This window comes from Poecilia formosa, unplaced genomic scaffold (assembly GCF_000485575.1).
Source record: "Poecilia formosa unplaced genomic scaffold, Poecilia_formosa-5.1.2 Scaffold2, whole genome shotgun sequence".
Taxonomy (NCBI): Eukaryota; Metazoa; Chordata; class Actinopteri; order Cyprinodontiformes; family Poeciliidae; genus Poecilia; species Poecilia formosa.
In genome coordinates this window covers 1,004,673-1,028,304 of record NW_006799941.1, presented here as the reverse complement: position 1 = coordinate 1,028,304, position 23,632 = coordinate 1,004,673, and the positions used below count along the sequence as shown (strand labels likewise).

Below are 23,632 nucleotides of genomic sequence, written 5' to 3'. Positions count from 1 at the left end.
TATATATATATATAATTCCAAATAGCATATTTTAAATTAAAGTGGACCAAAGTGCTGCCACCACCTGAAAAACAGTTTCTTTGAAGAATATTTCAGAAAATCTGTCATAAAAAGTTAGGTTGTCAAACTTGACTGTATACACTCTGACTCATGCTTCGCTTTTACATAAGAGATCTCACTTGGTTTACTGTGACCAGAAGATACAAGACATCTGCAGACATCTGCTAAGCTTCTTTTAGTGAAGAGAGTTTATTATTTTAAATTTACAAGTACCGTAGCATCTTGAAACATTTTCATTTTATGTCCGCCCTTGTTCTTGAACTGGGATTTGATGATCTATAGTCATGCTGTCCTGCCTCTGAAGTAACTGTAATTGTTAGTAAATCCATAGAGCTCCTAATTCCCCTCAAACATGCCCCTTGTCATGCTGCAAAACCTACTTAATTGGGGTCAAGTAAAGATTTGAAGACAGTGTTAATTATTTTGGACCTTAAGCAGAATTTCAGTGGCTGAAATTCTGCTTAAGGAATTTCAGTGTAAATCCTTAAGTAGAAGGATTTACAATCTCAATTTACATTGAGATTTCAATGTAAATCTCAATGTAAATTGAGATTGTGTGTTGAGTATTTAACTGCCATGAATCACTCATTAGCAAATAGTTAAATTAATCATACAACAGAAAATGTTCCCTTGACCCTAATTTGTGGTAATATACACCATTAATTAAATAAATAGTATTTTCAGTTTGGAGTCAGGCAAACTTGAGTCTTAGTCATGTCGTCCTGTGTGATGTGCAGCTCTCCAATCCTGTAAAGTAAAAGTGTGTTTGTGTCGGCAATTCCCAGTTATCCATTGAAAATTATTTGCAGTTATTGTGTAATAAACACAAATATAAGCACTGAATAGTTACATTTGCTGTGTCACGTTAAGATTGTCGCCATATATAAAACTACAAATATCACATGGTTGTAATGTGTACTTTTCTTTCTTTATTAAAAAAACAACTTAAATTCCAGTGTAACTTAATGTAAATGTTGTTTTTTTATTTCGGTATTCAAAACTTTTTTTTTTTTTCTGAAACTGAACACCTAGGTTTAATATCAGTGTAGTCAAATATTAGAAATTTATATCATACAAGAAATGATACGTTCTTGGGGGCCCCCTGCTGACCTGGAGAACCTAAATTGGTTCAGATTTAGTAAAATTTGACAATTACAGAAAGTGTGACAGACTAAAATATTACCTAAAACAAACTGATTACAGTAAGTGATGAACTAATTAAACTTATCAAGCTGATAAGACATTAACAGAGACTTTCATCATGATAACTCAAAAAAAAAGAATAAAAAAATCCAACATTATAAAACACCAACATATATTTGGTTATCAGAATTCATATGTTTTCCACAACTCAGTTTTTTGTAAGTCATCACCTCATTATCTGAACATCGACTGGACAAACTGCTCCACATGCAGCTGTGGTTAGAGTGGTTTCCAGTTGGAGAAAAATCAGCTGCGCTTGGACGGAGAGAGAGAGGGTACAGGAGAGACAGAGGGAGCTGCTGTACGCGACAGATCTCATCTCTCAAAATCAACCAGTCAGTGTCCCAAAACACGAGAAGAGCTTCTGATCATCAAACGAACCAGCTCGCAGACTGACTTCGGTCTCCGCGCAAACTTCGCGCCGAAGCTCCAACATGTCCAGCGGGGGCCAACACCGCGGATGTGCCACATGAGGCGGACCCGAGAAACTGAAAGCAGTGCTCAAACTTTGCCCACGGAGACCACTGTGACTCTTAGCGAAGCGCACACGCAACTTTCAGCGTGTTTTCTGCTCCTGTGACACTTTCCGCCCGTCACCTGGCCCGTCACTTGGGATTGCTGGGATTCAGCGGCGTGTCTCTTTTATGTTCAGCCGAGGAGACGTGTAGTTTTTTCAGGGTGGTCCGCTCTAAGGAAGGTGACATGCAGGTTCTCGGTTGGACGACAGTTCTCCTCTGTCAGTGGATCCTACAGAAGGTGAGTTGTACTTATGAAAAGATGAAGAACAAACTGATATTTCCTTTATTTCCTAGAAATTACCTGCTGAAAACTGCACAGGTGCATGCTTTCAATGCTGATTGAACATGTTTACAACACAGGAAACATCCGTAGTTAATTGAAAAATAACTACGGACAGCCTATGAGACATGAAACAGCCCGGATGTGTCTTTGTTTCTGTTGCTTTTTGCATTTTCTTTTTTTCCGATTTGTCTGGAAAGGAAAAAAAAAACGCATGTGCGCCTCCGCTTCCAAGCGCGCAGATTTGTGCTGCCTGAGCGCTTCCTTTTCACTCCCAGTTAAGCAGCCCTCCTTATCCATTTATCTATTTGCCCTTCCAGCAACTTCCTCTAAAATTTTCTTCAGAAGTTGAATACGCCCGTGGCTTGGTTTATTATCTAACCATCGCTATGTGGCAAAGAGTTGGTGCGCTCAGTTGTGTTTGCTGAAGCTGCTGCAGTGTGAGCTGAATGTGCACGCTTATGCACACACACACAAGCGCAAGTGGCTATTTTGGAATCAAAGTTTTCATCAAAACCTCACTTTGACCGTAATGTTGCTCTTGTTCTGCCTTTACTCCCAAGAATAGAAGATTAAGACACACCTGAGGTGAAAGGCTGACACACAACGCACCTCTGTCTGCTTAGCTTTCCAGACTAAAGATTATAATTTTAACAATTTTTCTTATCTTTCACCAACCCAGCCTCTAAATGTCATACAAACTTTGCTTCTTTTCTGTCTTGTTCCGTCTCCATCTCTCCATATTGCCACAGCTTAAATGTTACAGCACATGCTTTCTTATATTAGTGAAAAAAGGAAAGCCCTTAATTATTTTGTTTTGTTTTCTCTTCTCTGAAATGTGTTTTATGTTGCTCCTTAATAAATTTCAATGTGAACAAGATGTTCATTTATTTTAATAATTCAATTTAAAAAATAAAGTAATATATTCTCTAGATTTATTGTTCACAAACTGATTTATTTCAAATATTTAATTCTGATTGAAATTATTCTGGCTTACAGCTAATGGAAATCCAATATTTAGTTAATCAGATTTTTTTTTGTCTTACATCAGACAAAAAAAACAAAACAAAAAAAAAAACTTTATACGTGAATGTCATCCAACTGAAGTGCTTGTTTATGAAACTGTACACCTGAGGACCTGGTTGGGGCTCCTTTTGCGTTAATTGCTGCATCAGTGTAGTGTGACATAGAGGTGATCAACCTGTAGCTCTGCTGAGATGTTAATGAAGCCCAGATTCCTTTTATAGTGCTTTCAGCTGGTCTGTAATGTTCAGTCTGGTATCTCAACTTCATCTTGGAAATCATTCCTCCATGTAGTTTAGGTCAGGTTAATTTGTGGTCTAGTCAGGCGCAGTATCGAAAAATGAGGAAACTTCACACTGAACCTTATGCACCTCGGATTTTGTGCTTCTCAGTCTTCCTCCACGCTGTGGGACTTTGTTTCCAAATTAAATTCAAAAATCACTTTGAATAAAAGTCCTGTCCTGTTTTAGAGCTTTTCTCTTCCAGGAGTGGCTTAATGCAGATTGTTGCAACTAGAGCACAGTTCTTGGAAACATCTTCCTGTAACTGAAGCTTCAGCCTCAGCTGAGCTTTACTTCACAATCCTTTAATAACTGTGGTTGTGCCTGCTGCTTGTGCAACATTTACTAACATGCATTTTCCTTCCACTCAACTTTTCTTTAATATGCTTGAACACAGTAAACTGAATAGCAACTTTATTAACAAGGACCTTAGGTGACTTATCTTCCTTATTAAGGATTTCAATGACTGTTGCCATGACTACTGTCAGGTCAGCAGTTCTTCCATGATTATTATTACATTTTTGTATCAAAAATACTTTTTAAATCATTCTTATGCAATACAATATTCAAAATTTGTAAGAAACAGAATTTTTGATTTTTGTTTTCTGCCTGCCAAAATCCTTCAAATTAATGGAAATAAACTTATGAAATAAATCTGTCTGTACGTAATGGCTCTTCAATAACACTTAAAATAAATTAACTATGACAGTATTATAGTTCACTGAGATGCAGGTCAGGGTTCAATGAGCATCCCTGATGTGTAAAGCAAATCTTATTAACAGTCTAATGTCACTTGATTCAAGTGACAAAGTGAAGTGTTATGAAGTCACAGAGGTGTGGATGGGTTGGGAATCTTTGCTGCCCACAGATTTGCCTGGTGACAAGAAACCACCAGTGTTTTTTTTGTTTTTTTGTTTTTTCCTAAAAAAAAAAAATACATACTTGTTCTTTGTTTTTATTGGATTTTTCACAAATCAGGAGATGGGGGCGAAGGGTATCTTGTTTCGTGAAAGGTGAGATGCAAGCCTGTTAAGACTGAATGCAAATTTTGTCTCTCGCAGGGGGGAACTGCCATAGCCGCAGTCTGGGGTTCAAGTGCTAGGATTGATTCTGTATTAGATTATATCAGCCAAGCGTTGCAGTCTTTGTCTTTGTTGGTTAAAAAAAAAAAAAAAAAATCACCTATGTGGAGCTTGAGTAATTTGGCTGACATTGCATGACAAGTTGCATCCTTGGGAGCACAATTAGCTTGAGGGACATGAATGTGAGGCAGTAAAATATGCAATGAAAAAAAGCTGAATACAGATAAATTAAAAAAATGATAAAAGGAGGTAAAGAGAGTGGAGACAAACTAAATTTGATGATTTGTTTAAACTAAACCAACCCAAAGTCATTACTCACCATCACTTAAAGGCATTTTGCAAGAAACGTAAAAAGTGGGTGGCATTGATCTAAATTTGCAAAACTGCTTATTTTTAATTAAATTTAAACCATTTTAGTGTATTTACACGATTGATCAAATTTTTTGGTAAAGAGAGTAATGAAACTGTAGTTTCCCTATGCATGCACTGCAACATTATAATATATTTCACCTTGTTCTTTGAAATCATATCTCCAGTAACAGCACTCCAGAAGAAGAAAAGATGTGTGAAAAGCTTCTTTGCTCCTTTATGCTCCCAGGAGAAACAATAGCATTAGCCAGCATCTCAAACTGACGAAATCCTCTTATCTCCCCCCATAAAACAACTATCCGTATACCCCAGGGATATTACGGCAACTGAGTCACTTTAATTTCATTGTATATCGCCCCTCTTCCTTTGGAATCGTGTCTCATATATTCTGCATAGCTTTGCATTTCAGCGGTATCTATGTGTCTTCATAAAACGTGCATGAGAGACGCGGCCGTGCGTTATTCCATACCCGCATGTTATGATTCCATTCTCAACATGATAGTGGTGGAAAGAAAAAAATGATCAATCAGCAAACAGCGGGATCAGATGTTTTTCCATCATGGATTAATCCAGGTGGTTGGTGCTTTCCCTCCCACTCTTGTCCTTTCGCTCATCTCTTCATCTGTGGATCATCTTGACTGTAAAAGCATCCCAGCTTCAGTCAGCATGAGCCACCACTGCTCTGTAATCTGTGAATTATATTCTCTATTCACTGATTAGATGTGTAATCTGTTGAATCATGATGACAGAAGCAATCACATTACTGCCATATCTGTTGTCTCTGAAATTGCTCCCAGAGATCAGATACTCCTTTAACCTAAAAAAAATAACATGGATTTATACAGTATTTTAATGAATTCTGACATGAATTGCTTGGGATTAACCCACAATTCATTTTATTTAACTTCTTTGCTTCCTTTTTAACAGCACTGTCTCATTTTTATCCACCATTGCTGTTGAAATGAATCTTCACGTTTCTTTGTGTGGTTAATGTTTAAGTTTTTTTGTCGTCCTTATAAGAGAGATTATTCCTTGTAAAGATTATATATGGAAAAGAAATATACATTTTAGCTTAACATAATTAAAAGCATTATGGCTTCTTACAACTGACAAATGAAAGCGAAACCAGAGTCAGGCGTGCGTGCTGCTAGAAGAGCTTCACTGCAGCTCTAACAATAACACTTTCTGTGAGAAAGAAGAAACAATGAGGGTTTAAGTGGGGCGGAAGAGAGCTGCACAAAATAACCACCCAGAATCTCTTTTGGTTCATATGTGGTGAATATAAAGGTCTTTGCACGTCATTTTTGTTTTACTCAACAAATCATTCAGGGAGTTATTTGGATGTTGCGTCGCAACGCTTCCATCGTCGTAGGAATTAGGGACATATCAATCCGTCATGTTTGAAATATGCCAATTTTCCTTTTATCAGGTTTTTATTGATTACTTGCAAGTAAAATAGTGAAGTGTTTAATTTTTTTTTAAAGAATCCTCACAATATTCAATTTGTAAGCACACCACCAACATTTACTTTTGCGCACTTTTGTTTAGTTTAGCAAAGATCAGATATAGATTAGGTTTAATGTCCTGTGGTTCATGAACAGAAAAAATGGAATTGGATCATTTTCTGTTGGGTTACTATTTTGATCAAAGAACCTGCAGTGTATATCTTTTTTTTTTTTTCATGCTTCATGCTTCTAAGAAGTAAAATAAGAATCTGATAAAATCAGAATTGGCAGGTCAGAAGTCAAAGGTATCGGCCACGAAAACAGGTGGATCACTAACAGAAACATTTAGTCATAAATAAAGCTATTTTCTACCACATTTTGGACTGATTTACAGTAGCATATTTTCCACAAGAACAAGTTGAGGTAATTTGAACCAGAAAAAGGAACTGAGAAATCAGAGGTGCCTGCTTTGAGTTTGAAACTGATAAACGCTGCTGAACCCAAACTGCATCATCTCAATCTCATCGTATAAGCTACATAAACATTACTGTAACCCATGGCCATATTAGATCAACATAGATCATAAAGAAGCAACACACCACCACCGGCAGCTTTCCTTTTTGTTTTTTGTTTTTTCAGAGACGCATCCTGACGTCAGACCTCGATGCTGTCTGTCAGCGGTGTTTAAAAGATGGAAAGTAGAACAATAGCGGCTCAGACGGTAAAGAGGAAAACTCTGGAAACGGACACGACCGAATGTGCAAAAATTGGCAACTTTTTTGCAAAAAAGAGCTCACAGTTAGAAACGTAAAATGAGGTTGATGAAATGGTTAAGGCAAACCACTGTTCAGTCAAGTCAATGAATTGTGTAATGTTGTGGCATGTATAACATAACGTTGCATAATTTAAATATTTTTATGATGTGCGCACCATAACTGTCTTATGGCCCCTCAGTCAGGTGAAAGATAAAGTACTAAGCACCAGCCATGGTCCAGAGTGGAGGTAGGATTACTCGTATAGTAAATGTTATTAAACTTAACAGAATGAGTATGGTGGAGAACAGTTTATTTATTAGAAGAAGAAGTCTGAGATGCTTAGAGGATTCAGCTCATCACAACTTAGCTGATTTGATCAGAGAATTAAGGAAAAAACAAGAGATTTCTGCTGAAAATTGTGAGCATTTTTAAAAGGTGTTTAAATGTCATTGTCAAAAGAATTTCTCACTTATTTTCCCAATCATATTGTGATGAACAAAGTCGCAGATACCAGCCCACTGATCAGGTGTAAATCCATGTTTTGTGGTTGTTATGCAGAGCAAAAAAGATTTTAGGGTCATTAGAAAGTTGTGTCGTACTCTCAGTAACAAACTTGGAGAGAATTTTACAATTGTTTTAATGTTTTTTTAATAATAAGGATCAGATATCCAAGAACACTATAATTCATTTTGGAGCAAAGGAAATTCTGATGTTTTTTTTAAAAAAAAATAGTGTTGGAGATTCACCCATTATCTTTTATTCTCTTATTTGTAAAATCTAAGTTGTGATGAAAGTGTTTCCCTGCAGAGGAAAAAGAAATAATAGTAAGAGAAAATGCAACAAGTGTGTATATACATATATATTCAGTATATCTATTTATTCTTTTTTGATAAAGGGATTTTTAAGGTTCAAACATGTCTCCGAGCTCAAATAACACAATATTCTGATATTGTTGAAAATAATGTGTTGTGAAGAATATTGAAGAATATATGTGCACTGAGAGTGTTTGTTTGAGTTCATGTTCTTGATGATCATAATTAGTGTGTGGAATTAGGCCCTTTAAAGAAAAATATTTCTAATGACTAGTATGCATGAGGAACAGAAGAGGAAAAACAAGTTAGATTCATTTTCCTAACTTCCATCCAGCTATGTTGAATCAGATGTATGAGGTTTAAATGCAGATACATATCAGAACTTTTCAACCATAACAGAAGAGTCGAAGTTGTTTTTGAAGCTCGTTTCAGGGTCAGGTCACTAAACATTTTTAAATCAAGATCTAGATTGGAACTATGTTCCAATTTAGGCTTACTGACCCGTCAAAACAAGCCTGGCTGTGCTGCTTTCAGGATGTAAGATCCAAGGAGACGCTGCTGTACTTTGGAACATTTTATTTCTTTTTAGATGAACAAAATAGTCAAAAATAAACCCAAACATAACCTCGCTACAAATGATTCAAAAGAGTAAAGCTTAAGATAAATGCTGAAAAAAATTTAACTCATTCTTATTCTTTGTAAATGCCATGTTTTATTGGTACCAGAAGTTGCTTGCGAACCACATCAGGACATTTAAAATTAGATGTGCCACAATAAGCTTGGTTTAAACGTCTTAAATGATTGAGCTGCAGATAGAAGGTTTTGTCCATCAAGTCAACAAATTTTATGCTTAGAGTCACACAGAGCTCAGCAACATTTGAAGCCTCAAACAAGGACTGGCTTTTTTTTTTTATCGTTCATCATTCTGTATTTTACCCCCTCACAGAATAGTTTTTTAAAGCCTGCTGATGTTTCTTCTGGTTTTTAAACACTTTAATGTAAATGTTTGTTTTATGGCCAACGATGTAGCCTAAAATATATTATTTCACTCAGCCAGTAAGTTTTCAGTTCCTAAAAAAGGAATTTTCTAATTATAATATTCTGTTTGGTTTATATTGTTATATATTAGGCTTTAAGTTGTGACCAACAAATGCTAATCACCGGATGCACCAACCTTTTGTTTATCTGCCCTGGACCATCACTGTAAACTATTAAAGACTATTTGAACAAGCTGATAAAGATGTCTAATGATTGTAGAAACACAAACATCCATAGAGAGAGAAGCAGAACGACCTTTGGTAACTGTGTTGATGTTTTAATAATATTATGAAAAATGGAGCCCTTTCACAGTTTTGAATTATAGAGTGAAGAGTCTGGCAGTTGCACTGACTAGTGATTTTCAACTTATGCATGTAAAAACACTTGATTATACCTTATTTCTAAGGAATACGGCTCAGATTCACTTCAAATGACAGACAAACAAAAGCTCGCCAGATGATAATAACCCTGTTGAAGCAGAATCTCCCTCAACATTTTATCCTAAGAAATGTTTTTCTTTACCCTGACGTCCAACCCCAAAATACATATAACGCTTCTGTAATTGTACCTGAGTGCATTAGTGCATTATGTAGATCATTTTAACAAGCAACCAAATGCCAAGAAGCAGACATAAGTGCTGTATGAGAGACATCACTATTGAAGTGGCAAAGGTTGTCATTAATACAAATATTTTAAGAGTGGCTGAACGCCATTCCAAAAACACAATCCACTTTCACCTCTGTATTTAGAGACCAAAGCTGAATCACACCGTAGTTGTGAGAACGGTCTTAATGCGTTATTAAAAGAGTAGTCGTTTCCTTAAGTAATTATATATTTTTTTGCTTTGGGCAGTAAGAATTTTGACTAAATTCTAATCAAATCATATATCAGTGTATCAGGTTTGTTTTTCTTTGACTATTGAGGCTGAAAATAGAAGGATTTTTACATTGTATACCAATCTGCTTCTGTTTTCATATTCTTTTTATATTTAACCTAAAGAGGGGGTTTGTAAAGGCTGGTAAATAAAACTTCAGAGCTAAATGGCATTTTTATTTGACTCTTAAATTAGTAAATGGTTTTACAATCCTAGAAGTGAAGTTTTAATTGTGTCAATCTTTATCTCATAATTGACTTTAACTTCAGATTTTGTTCCCAAAACCCAAAGTTAAATATACAAGTTTGCATTAATCTGTGTTAGTGTACACAATCTTTTACTCCGCAGTACAGATGAATAACAGACAAATATAGAGAAGGTCAATAAGACAAAGCACATATTCAAATCAGCCTTTAAACCGTTTCATAAAACAAGAAGTCTTTTGAGTGGCCTAGTCAAAGTTTGAACTTCAAGTTTGATGCTTTAGTATGATCTTATATAGTTGCTGCTGTGGCAAAACCAGTGATTAGACTCATGGGACAATTATTATTCCTCATAGGGCCAAGTTGGTTTGTTCCCTTAATGGGTAAATTAATCATTTTAAACCTGCTTGTTGAATTTACTAATGTTATTGTTTGATTTAATGATCAAAAACATTATGTGCTGTGACACACACACAAAAAAAAAGCCAAATCAAAGCAAGTCTGTAATGGGCCAAATACATTTTCAAAGCACTGTAATGAGTTACTGTTTAACATTATCTGGGGAAAATGAGTCCCTGAGACGAGCCAGTGGAGGCTGAAAGGAGAAGCTCAGAGGAGACTGAGGAGACCGGCGAAGAAATGACTTGCTTCTATTGTGTTTGTGATAAAACGCAATGCAGATGTGAATGTATACAACGTATCGGGACTGACATAAATCATCCCTGAACGTGTTCATAAACACGTTCTGAACCGAGGGGGAAAAAAAAAAAAAATTATCAAATGCTTGAAGTACTTTCCTAATTGTCTCCTGTTGTCGTGAGCAACTTGGGCACCACAAGGAGATTGTCTTGTCAGAGAATTACCAAATACTTATGCAGCCAGGGAGGGAAGCACAATGATAGAGGTGGGCGTGTTGTTGCCCCGTACACTCTGACAAGATCAAACATCAATCACTGCACAAGGCCATATGCTGAACAGAAGACCAGCGGGAACTGTTTATCACCTCCCTTTATTAGAACTGATGTTAAAATTAAGGAAAATCAGTGAGTTAGTACATTGTTGAAAATCACTAGGTGTGTTTTATTTTGTGTAGAAGTTTCCTAATGTGTAGAAATTGACATTATCACTGATTTAATGATTTAATTTATTGAAATTATTTTTTTTTTTACAATTTTTATGTTTGTCAATGATAAAACAAAGAACTATATAGACTTGGTATGAACAAGTCTTTTTTTTTTTTTTTTTTTTTTAAACAATCCCATCTCTGCCTACGAGAAAAAAAAAAGAATTTTAACCAAAACTTGTGGCTTAAGGGATCAAAGTTACCTAGAAGAGCCTGAGGTCACCTGGTATCGAAGCTCGTTAGACATCAGTCTCATAGGATCTGAATAAATCTGATAGCAGTAAGGACCAAAAGGTCTGCAGCCAACATCTATAACAAGCATCTCAGGAGACCACCAGGAGCCTCACTGCTCAGGAGTTTGTGCGTTGTTATTATTAGACTGATTTTTTTTTTTTTTGTTTTTAATTTTACTGTGTTTTGAAACACCAAATTTCTGATGTAACAAGGTAAATATGACACATATACTTTTAAAATGCTACTGAACTATAAAATAATTATCTTATCTTTCTCTTTTTATTCTTTATAAGTATAAGGACATAAAGATTTTTCTTTTGTAACATTATATTAAAAATAATTGGTAAAACAAACCAGCAACCAAAAAAAAAGAAACATTCAAATGTGTCTTGATGATAGGATTTGACTAGTACTAGCAGTAGCAGCAATAGTAGTAGTAGTAGACACGCAAGCAACAATAGAGCCAGGTGTTGAAAAAATTTGAATGGACGGGATTCCCTTAATTTGGGAACTTGATGTGCACAGATTAAATTAATGTTCAAAATGTATTTTAATTGGGTTTTGATATCTTTAGTTTTATGATTTGTAATTGTCGGCAAGCTGTTGCTGTTCCTGGCCACGTCTCTCTTGAAAAAGAGATTTTTAATCGCAGTGAGGAATACTTGGTTAAATAAAGGTTACAAACAAAATAAGCTAATTATCATTGTTTTGGATTGTGAAATTGGAGTTTAGAACAAATTCATACTTCCAGGATAAAAAAAAAACTAAACACATGTTTATTCATCTACAGAATAAAAAATAATAATAAAAAATTGGTGACTTCACAGCTGAATGTTATTGAAAATAGAAGAGAAAAGAAGAGAAAAATTGTTTACTTTCCCTCCATGTGGAAATTTTGTGAAAGTGAAATGGAAATGAGCAGATTTGTAACAAAAACTAAGAATGAGAGATCTTACAGTAAGAACAAGTTAAAAATACTTTACAGGTATTAAAAGTAGCATACTCAGATTAAGGAAATGTGTAGGAGTAGGAGAGTGAAGTAATAAATGTCCAAGTGTATTTGTGCATAAAAAAATAACAGACCAGTTACAAAATATGGAAAACTGCATATAATAGCAGTCTGAGTTTGTTGGGAGCAACAAAGTTTAAAGGTTATAAAGTTTAAAAGCTTCTGTCAGGAAGGATTTACAGTTGTGCTCATAAGTGCGCCTAGGATGCAGCAGTCTTGTCAGTGGAAGCTTATGCATGGGGTGGGAGACATTGTCCAAGAATGATGTTGTTTAGGCCAGATCGTGCTTCTGTTTCCCACAGCCTCCACTGGATCAAGGGGGCATCTTAGGACAGAGCTGGCCTTATCTAACTGCTTCCATGCAGCTGTAAAAATCTGCTGATCCAACAAACTACACCGTAGAAGGTGGCTAATGCCACCACTAAGTCAAAAAGACCTCCAGGAATGCCCCCCTATAAACTCAAAAAGATCTCAGTCTCCTCAGCAGGAGGAGTCTGCAGCTGACCCTTCCGACAAAGAGCATCAAGGTTGTGATTCCAGTCCAGTTTCTTACAGATGAACACACTCTTCTCTATTCTGTATGTTAGTGTTGGACATTGTAATTTATAGATGGATATATACATTAGATTTTCTTCCTCAGCTTCACGGTGACAGACATGCATTTATTAGGAAACATTCTATAATTACGTACATATTAGTCCCATACTTATATTTTAACATAAACTTGTTTCAGTTCAAATGCAGTGTTGCTTTTCGTGCAGCTTTAAAAGTGGAATAAGCATTTTTCGAACATTTTAACACTAAAATGTATGGAATCTCAGTGTCTGAACAAAATGTGCATCTTTTAGTTGTTATGTTGGAATTATTATCATCCTCTGAAAATTTCTTCTCGCATCGGCTGAAAATGTTATTTGTTTTTCTGAGGTTTTTCTTTTTCTGGTAAAAAAAAAATATGCCACTCTTGTTTAGACCAATTTTCTTCCAGAGTTTTGTTTTTGTCCTCTTTTGCATTATTTAATAAAATAAAGCAGCAGAGGAAGGTTATGGGTAAAATGGTCAGCCCTATTTACTCGTGTTGCTCCACTTTGAGAGGTCCCCAGTCATCTTTGTGATATGGGCAGGGTGTAAACCTCCCTCTCCCCCCTCTCTTTTTCCTGGCTGTGAGGAGCACAGTCGAGCTTTGGAAATAGATCACATCAGAAGGGACGGTTGGCTCTCGATGATGGGCATCATGTTTGTTTCATACATGCTTGATGAGTAGCTCAGCTCTCAGAGGGGGCCACCAGTTGTGGCGTAACACCACTGCTGATGGTCAATGTGTTGCCGAGTCTCAGCTTCCCCAGGGAGGAAATGCACACTGTGCTTCATACTCTAGCTATCTGATCCACCGGTGTGGCCCTGTGTTTGCTGATGTGAGAAGCATGCATTATAGCTCGACACTTGCTCACAGGTTGTACTGAGAGGAAACAATTGAATATATAGCAATGTGTATGCAAGCTTGTAGATATTTTTAAATGACTTTTCCTGTCTTCATTTTCAAATTATATCCTTTTCTCTATTTGTGTGGGAAAAAAAAAATGTTCTGGTATTTTTATTTTTTGTTTTTTGCTAATGATGCAGCAATCATTCATTATGCCAGTGTTTCAACCATTAATCAGCTCCAGTGATCAGCAGGTGAAATTCAGAAATAACAATTTTTTAAATTCCTTTTAGTTTATTTAATGCATCAATAAACAACATGTTGATTGATGGAGTTTAGTAAATGTAAGATAAAGGATGGGAGTGTACGCTTTCATGGCTAAATGAGGACAATCCTGCAATTTATTCATTTCTTATCAAATTTAAAACTACTCCCCTTATCAAGGAACCTGCTGCTCCATTTCTCCTTATAAATGTTAATTCATCGTAATGCTTCATCTAAAACAAAGTTCTCAGAAATCAGTCTGTGTGTGTTTATTGTAGTTAGAAAATTTGAAATAGAAGATAATACCAGTTAACCCTATAACACCTTACCCCGCAACAAAACGCCTGCGTGCTGTTTTTCTCCCCACCGAAAAATACAATAGAAAAACAGCACGCGAGAATTTCCGATGCAGGTTAAAGGGTTAAAGTTTGATTGGCGCTTCTTTTTTCTTTTTCATATGCATTTAATTTCACGTGTCAATGCTTCAATTCATGTGTTTAGAGTTGAATAAAACTAACGTGTCCACAGGAAAAAGAAAAAAAAAACCTAATTCCTTTACCTTTTTGGTCTTGATAAAAATGGTCGATACAGAATTACCTTGCAGCTACCAAGAAAATACTTAAGATTTAAAGTTTGTGACTACATACCCCAAACATAAGGACCATGACGATTAACTTTTTGACCTACAAAGCAAATTACAATGTGTGATGAAATATTAACATCACCGTGAAAACATCATCACCACAGTGAAACATGGTGGTGGCAGGACCATGCCTGGTTGATTTGCTTTAGTTGAAGGGAGGATGGATGGAGTTATGTGCAGGATAAACTACACAAAAACGTAAATCTAGAGGTAAATATAGTTTGGGACCTTTGGCAAGCCCACAGAACAATCTAATGTTTACCAATCTGACTGAGCTTGAGCGATTTTGGAAAGACAAATGAGCAAAATAATACCGTGTAGAATAGAAATCATTAGAAAATAGATATTTTTTTGTGGGCAAAGCACGAAAAGCTAGAAGAGTTTTCAACACTTTTCCTTTGTAAATTCTGTTGACATAGTCACAAAGATGAGAATTATACTTATTAACTCTTTCTCATTTATTCAATTCTCACCTTTTGTAATTAATTAACAGGGCTTACGTTTTTACGTCTAATGAATAATAATAGTGACTTACCTGAGGGAGACATAGGACAGGACTTTATTTGAGTAATGAGATATTAAAGTGTAATCCAAGCGACATGTAATATATAACTCATGGCGCAGATGGTGGTGGATGCTCAGGGTCAGATCAGTGTGAGGGCCCTGGACCGCACAGGGGTGTGGAGGATGGATTAGTTTTTATCATTTTTTTAATATCTCTTACAGAGCTTGTAATGCATTAATTCATACAAGCATTGGATTTATTTGAAAACTGAAGCAGAATGAGAAGAGGAAACACACACACACACACACACACACACACACACACACGCATACACAGCTAGATTGGTGACCCCTTTGGTAAGCTCCACTGACGTTCAGACAAACACACTATCCTAATAAATAAAAGATTCTGTGTAAATCCATTGGTGATAAAATCTGTGGGATTTGATGCTGTTGTGTTGTTTTTTAAGAAGACATGTAATAACAGACCCTTGTTTGCATTCCCTTTTAGTCCAGGCAGCACTGCAGGATTTACGTTGGATGCATTATTAAGATGAAAGCAAGACAATATGATTGTGTTTTTTTTTTTTTCTTTTTCCACAGTTTGTTCACCGTAGACTGTTTTGCCAAGTCAAAACTTTCTTTATATATTGTTTCCTGAATTCAGGCGTAATGGAGAGGAGTTTTCAGTTCAGATCGGGGCACTCAGCAGAACCATTTGGTCACAGATCCCCTGCACATCTCAGTCTTTTTCTGTCTTTCTTTTTGGCTTTCATCTTACACCTCTCTCACCTGCCACCTGCCTGTCAAAACCTTCACAATTGAGCTTCTATCTTTCTCTCCACTGCTCTATTTCTCATCCTGCAAGCTTCTCTACCTCCAAGCTGCTTTTGTCCAGGCCTTCAACTACTTGGCCAGTGTCTTTGATTAAAATGAAAAATTAGACGGAAAAAAAATACATAAGGATGATATTCTTGTGTTAGTTTTCAGCTTATTTTGCTCTGAAAGTTTCCACAGTAGAGACAAGATTTTATATTTTCCTGTCGCTCTCCTGGTGGTTTCTGGCTCCAGTCGCTGTGTTTCTCCCTGGGTGTTTCTGAATTAAGACATGGCTTTTCTTACTGCTGAATTATATAAAAAATCTCTGCTTGGTTTTTAGTTAATTAGCCAAAGCAGAGAGCAAATGACTGGGGGGAGAGATGGTTAGGCTCATGGCAAAAGGGAAGACGTGTGTGTGTGTGTGTTTGTGTGTGTGTTGATGTGGCTAGGATAGACTCTCTCTCCTTTAACTTGGTCCAACTTGGCCGAAAGAAGGCTGCTGGTAAGGGAGACTGGGTCAGAGCTGTGGATGGAGAAGAGTCCACAGCAAAATGAACTTGAGGCTGTGTGGGCAGCAGGCAAGATCAGAAACAACATCTGATGTCTTTAATGCCCACATTTTGGCATTGTGATCCTCACAGATAGCTTAACTGTCATGGTTGTGTGGCATTTAAAGGGTTTAAGGTATATAACTGTTCCAAAACCTTATTTTGTCCTGTTGTGCACCATGATATGACCAGATAACAGCTTTAAATGCTCTTCAAACATATAACAAAACATGCATGCAAAAATTATGCCAAATTGCTTCATCAGAAAAGAACAAAATACCACTCAGACAATTCAGGTGTAGGTGTTTAAAAATGTATTTGCCAACATAGCAGTAAGTCTGAGTTTGGCATCTAGGCTTCAAAGTCTTCACTAGTGATCGTGCAGCTCAACATTTCATGGAGTGATGAGTTGACCTCTACCCCCGAACGTGTCTTTCACACGTCAGGCAGTGAGGAGAGGGTCTCTGACCTCGAGTCCAAGGCATGTGCTGAGGCGGTGGAGACTGAAGAGAACCAAGGAAATCCTGGGAGTAGCACCAACAGCTCAGGAAATGAAATGCAGAGTGCAGCAGGACGCTTCGTAGCTTAAATAGGCTGCAAACATTTGATATTGGGCATGAGCTGATCCATATATCTTGATATAGGGTACCTTAGGATAACTGCTTACACCATTTCTCAGCCATTGCCTCTTTTATTAAAATATAGGAGAAAAAATTATCAGAATCTAAACTAAATAAGTCGATTTCTAACTACTGATCCCAAATCAGTAGATAGTTAGGGAGCTTCTCATGTCCAGCGTCTGTGCCAACAAGTGGAGGAAGTGGTCTGGTCACTCTCAGGGTGCTTCCACACCAGGATAGTTCAGAGGACTCGTTTTGATTGAAGAGGGGGAATGGCAAAAGACCTTCACTGAATTTTGGTTCTCTTTCAGCCTGCACTTTAGAAAGCAAACAAAACTGTCTGGACAACATTGGTGCAGATACAACAGCTGCTCACTTGGAGCACTAGCACAAGACGTTGCCCAGTATGAGCAGCAGACAAGGCAACAAACTATCCAATATGTTGCTCTGCATATGTTGGATAAATACAGCTGTACAGAAAAACGATGAGGGAGAAGAAAAGATCATGTTCTGCTATTCTTACATAGACTCAAAGTGTTGGAAGGTGTTACGCCCCCAAGGTCTAGGGGTCCAGGGATGGCAACATAAAATGTGCCCAGAGTAACAAATGGAGTGTAAAATGATTTATTACAAAAGTAAGTTTTTCAAAACAATACAATTTAACACAATTAATGTAAAACAAAAGGGGTTAAAGATGATCAAATGCAAATTAAAGTTACAAAATGTCCACACAAATCAATTCAAAGTAAACTCAAAATAACCCAAAAGGGGGGCGGAGGAGGGTGACACACAAAGGGAGCACCAAGCCTCCCAAACAAGCTTCTAGCTTGGCAAAGCAATCTAAAGCAGTCTTAGAACAAGCAGAAACAAAATAGTTCAAAACTGCCACAGCAGTTGTACAAAATGGTTCAAAACAAACTGCCTAAAGCAGTTGCAAACACCAAACATGGGGGACAGCTTCACAAAATCTCTTCCAACTAGCTGCCCCACTGGAGGAATGGATTCAGGAGTCTTTTATATGGTGCAGGTGGGCCTCATCAACATCTGATTGGCTTGACAATCTTCTCAGCCTTCAGGCAGCCAATCAGGAAGATGTGCTCTCACAGTTGATCCTGCATAACAAAAAGGGAGCCTGCACGGCCTCAAGAGGCCAGGGGCCGTAACAGAAGGATTTAAAAGTTAGGAGCTCAAATATGTCTGTAAATCATACACTGCTTCCTTCTTTTGCTTTACTTTTTCTCCTTGTTTGGTAGATAGTCTAGTTAGTAGCTTTCCCATTGAAAATCAACTCTACCAGTGTTCACTTTAAAGGTAAACTGAGAAACTGACACCAATGTTTCAAGGTGGATCAGAGCTTGTTTGGTCCACATCAGAGATTAGATAAGCTTTCACAAGTGGAAAAAACAAAGTGGTCAATCCAAGGAAACTCTTGTCTACACCAAACAATACAGTTTAGCAAATCATTTGTAGCTGTAGTCATATGGTTACATATAGGAATTTTCCCCAGGGCTTGTGCTGCTGGTAAAACTGAAAGAGAGAGAGACGGCTTGTCCTCTGCAGACAAATCTCAGTTAATAAAACTTTCTTGCAAATTAAAGACTTGCAATAACAGAGAACAGAAAATAGAAAATACAGGAGTCAACTTTATCAATGAGAGATTCCCTCTGTCCCTAGCAGTAAAAGGGCAAAACGGATGGACCTTATGGATAAAAAGCTTGATCATTATGACAGTGGTTATAAATACAGTTTAAAATATATTGCATTGTTCTGTAATATGGCTCGCATAGTACATCACTGCAGTCTAAGCTCACAACACAAATACTGCCGTGATATATATTTTATGGAGCTTTGATATTGATATCTGTTGTTGTTCTCAATGGAGCAAACAGTGGAAAGTTGTGGCAAAAGTAGCAAAAGTAACAATCCAAATTATATGTTTTTAGTTTTGAGGGTTTCTGAACTTCATAATGTAAAGTTTATTGCTCTCAAGATAAATCTAAATTATTACGAAATAAAATCACAGTATTGGTAAAATGATTGCACAGCCCTAGTCCACAACTTAAGCTTAAAGGGAGGACAAATGTAATCACTTCCACAGTGGAAGCACATGAGGGGTCATGACCATATGAAAGAAGTGCTTTCACAAAAAATGTCCAAAATTCAGAAAAAAAAGTTTTATTTTCAGTTAATAAAAACACAAAACTATCAAATTGTTTCTATATTTTCAGGCCTTTTAACAAGATGCTGGGAAAAGTTATGGATTTGGCAGTTATGGCAAACTGTGTGCTTCCCCTCCACTTATCTTTTACTTTTGCTGCCAGTCAGTTGGCTGACTAAACCAAAATTTCCCTTCCTTAGAGGAAGTACACATTTGGCTGTTTTAAGCAACCAAAATAGTTTTGGTTGTTAAAAACACTGAAACTAAATGAGCACCAGCCATCCTACTATGGTAACTGTTTTCCTGGTTAAAATCCCAGTTTTACTCCATTAGAAGGAGAACAAAAATAAGAAGTAGTCTGGACAAAAATAATGGAAAAGTACTACTAAATAAAGTTGTATTTATTCTGTTTTGCCCCAGTATTAAGAATTAAAATAACAAATGCTATTAACAAAATACTGTTTGTAATTACCAATATTAATAGGAGCAGGTTTAAAAAAGTTTTAAAATTTTTCATAGGTTTTCACAGAGTGAAGATCTAACGCCAACTTATGCCTAGCTTGTTACTGAGATCTCATACATTGCACATGTTGTTACACCACATATTAGTGAAAATTAAATTATTGTGTTATTATTCTGTTCAACCAACTTAATTTGGGATTTTTCTTAGACAGAATATCATCTACCAGTATCTAGATCACTCCCATTTAAGCAAAATAAAATTAATCCCCTTGAATCCAATCAAATCAAGTGCATTTTGAGATTTTAAGATTCAAATCAGAAAGCTAACTTTCTCATTTTTCTCTTGCTTTACAATGATACACGTTTAGAGGGTTCTCTTAGTCACATTAATGGACACAATAGATGTTTCTTCAACCCCCCTTTTCCCTTTATATAGACCTGAATAACAACCTTTTCAAAACAGGATTTATGGATGGTCAAGAGGCTGGTTTAAACTCAGCCTCCACAATTATTTTCCTCTTTTAAACTGGTAAGAATATCACGAAACCCCTAGATGTGAATTATTCACATTGTTAAAAGTCAATTAGCCATCTATTTAGTGACTCTATTCTGTTCAATTTTAAACCACTTCTCCTGCATCACTGATTAATCCGTGGTCGACACTTAGTCAACGTCTTCAGTGCGCTTTTCAAAAAAGACTTGTACAATCTGGAGGCTAAGTATAAAACCATGATGTCATTAATAATTACTGCATTAAGAAATGTCGATGTAACTTGAATTATCTGATCTCTTCATTATCCCTCATTTTGACAAAGCAGTCACTCTGGAAAGCTATGGCTCAACATTCATGATTTAACCCAGGTGAAGTTGCATTTCCCCAACAAGATTTGGGAAAACAGAAAACCTTTAGAGAGACTGAGAGTCCCGAAGCCTCAGTTCACTCTGCTCAGCAGATGTCACCCTCCCCTCAGCAAAGTCTCAGAGCAGACCCCAACCTGCAAGTAGCAACATGACCAGTCAGTGACAGTGACATAATGTGGCACCTAGAGGACCAGTCAGACAGAGAATGAAGGATGAGAGGTGATAGATGGGGAAAGAAATGGAAAAACTACCACATATGCTCCAGCAGTGAGAGGCTGGACACCTCTCTGCACAGGACTGCGCTAGAGTATGTTCAGCCAAGGAGAGTGTGAACAATGTAAATCAGCCTTTTCAAGAAGGGCAACAGCAGAACAGCCTGATCCCTCGGTGGCCAGCTCTGAGACTCTCCTTTTAACTCTGAACTGAGGAGATGTTTGGACACTGCTGAAAATATGTTCCATGAGTGAGGAGGAGGAAAGGTTGGTGTTACATCATGGCATGCTTTCCGATGAAACTGATCGGAAAGTTAAAGGAGGAGCGCGTTTGTACAGAATAAAACGGTCACTAAAATTCCTCCCCGTGTCGGGATGAAGACTTTTTTTTATTGAAAACTTCCAGGAAAAGCAAAAAATACAAACCATACATTCATTGAAAAAAACAAAAAACAAACAAACCTGTACTTTGAATCATCAAGCATTTAGTAAACTGCAGAATAAAGAGGATTACCTACCAACAAAACGCCTCTATTGACAATGAGCCAACAATCCTCATGTCACACCTGATGTTAGCTGCCAAACAAACCCTGCAGGAAGTGGTTGTACAAGCCACATCTCTAATTAGCCAATTAGAAAAGAGCTTCTCTTTTTATGTTATTGTCATTATTCTGTTTACATGCTAAACACCAGTGTGTTCATAGTCAATGCCGTTGGCAAAGGAACAGAAAAAATGCTAGATTCAAACATGTCGATATCGTTTTCACTTCATCCTTATCGCTGATCAACTCAGTGACTTCTTAGTTTCTTTGCAGCCCATTTGAAATTTATTTTAAAGAATTGCCTGGTGATTTTTTTTTTATAAGTATTTGAAGAAAATCTTGTTTGCCTCAAAGGATCAAATTACAAAACAAGGAGTTTGTCAGTTGTTGACTTCAAAATGAAATCACTTAGAAAGGCAGGTAAAAACCGACAGACTCGACCTTGGCTTGCCAGATGAAAAAAGTTTCTTCAAGAAACAGTCAATCTGACCTTGGTTAGTAAACAAACACCCATATTTAGTACTTTTGTACACCTGAATGAAATATAAAATGCTTTAGAGAAGGTAGAAAAAAAGGGAAATCATTCAAACAAAGATTGCCCCAATCATGCAATTTCCACTGCATACAGTGAAATATGCTTTTAAAAAGTTTTGCATGAAGAAGAAATGGTGTGACTTAGTTTTAAGTTTGCACTAGTGCAGATCAGCAATTTGTATGCAAAACATCTCATTTATAAGGAGCTGTTGCTTGCAGAACAATACCTGAGGGCATAAATGGCAGCAATTGGCCAGGATCTGGGCGATACAGTGCAATCTGGAATGACATAGGTGCCCTCATTACCCACTGGATGAAACATCTGGCCACTGTGACAGCTATTTAACCATTATGGCAGCCATTTGCAGAACCTGGTAGACAAGTTTGTGACCATAATATGACAAATTGACCATAAGACAAGTGGCCAGTTGATCAGAAATTAAAAAGATGTACCACTTTACAATCATTAAAAGTACTTAAACTACCACAGTGCTACCCAGTGGTCCTGACACAACATTCTTCAATGTGGAAGTAGCTACTGAAGATTGAAATACACACATTTTTAGTTTGACATTTAAACAATAAGACAAAGGCAGCAGAAAAGGAAGTTCGTTAAGGGTAAAGGGCTACAGAAACATACTTGGGCATACTTTACTCTCTATGTCTGTGCGTACTCAACTGTACATTTTTACAACCTTGTTCATGTATTTGGTGTCGCACAATAAACTGCTCAGTGGAAAACAAAATGATAAGGTTGAGAGTCAGGGCAGTCAGAAGTAAGGACACCACATAAGCCAGACTTGAACTTTATGTAGCACTACGGGGTGTGGTGGCTGCTGGTGGAGACAAAATGGAGCTAAGTGCCCAACTAGCTCATCAAACTTGTTGCCGTCCTTTCAGATTATAGGAAATGAAAGACTTTGTCATGAGAAATGAATGCAAATATGAAATTTCAACTGTCCATGGACAGGTCTCTGCAGCTGTGTGAGTGTGTGTGAGCCTTAAATTATGAACACTACAATCATTTAAAGCAGCCAATGTTTGCTTCGCTTTGCAACTGCAGACAATGAGACCAGAACCCAGAAGGATTCGGAGGGCATGTTCGTTCACAAGACTTGATCTGACCTGTGTTTGGTTGAACAACCTGGCAGAGTATTGTGATTTCAGGAGATGTCCTGCTAGTGCTCTTAAAAAATGAATAGAAAGAGAAAGAGAAAAAGGAATAACAGAAGAGTCGCCACCTTTAAATACATTGACTGTTAATTTTTATTTTTTTTTTATCAAACACATTTAGAAAACAACAATAATTAAAAGAAATGCTGTTGTTTTGTTTGTTCATTCCTCTCACTGACTGTCTGTTTTTATCTCATAGACTTTTGCATTGCTCCAATTTGTCTTGTATTCCAGGTAGTCATATCCTCCTCCTCTTTTCTCTGTCGCTGTGTGTGGTGTGGTGGGGTGTTTTTGTGCAGTCGAGATAAGGAGGCCAGGGTGAACCTACGTCTTGCTGCATCAAGCAGTGGAGTATTGAGAGGCCAGCTTTGTGTCCCTGCGGCCTGCTGAGACTCATAAATCAAACAAATGCACACACAAGGACAGAAAGAAAGAGATTAAAAAGATATCTGTGAGTGATTGAGCACTATGTTACCTTGTGAAAAAGAAGGCCCAACACAAATACTACTGTAAATATACATATCTGTGCAGGAGTGCCTGTGTGAGACCTTGAACGAGTAAAC

At 37.0% G+C, this 23,632-nt stretch overlaps 1 protein-coding gene across 2 annotated transcripts in view; it reads left to right on the top strand.

Annotated features, from left to right (window-relative positions):
• The first annotated feature begins 1,049 nt into the window (after positions 1-1,049).
• Positions 1,050-23,632, top strand: part of nxph4 (neurexophilin 4) — a 56,037-nt gene continuing 33,454 nt past the window's right edge. For both annotated transcript variants that reach the window (XM_016670011.1, XM_007548512.2), the window contains exon 1: positions 1,050-2,019. In XM_016670011.1, the coding sequence (XP_016525497.1) occupies positions 1,966-2,019 (54 nt within the window). In that variant the 5' untranslated portion in view covers positions 1,050-1,965. The remainder of the gene's footprint in view (positions 2,020-23,632) is intronic.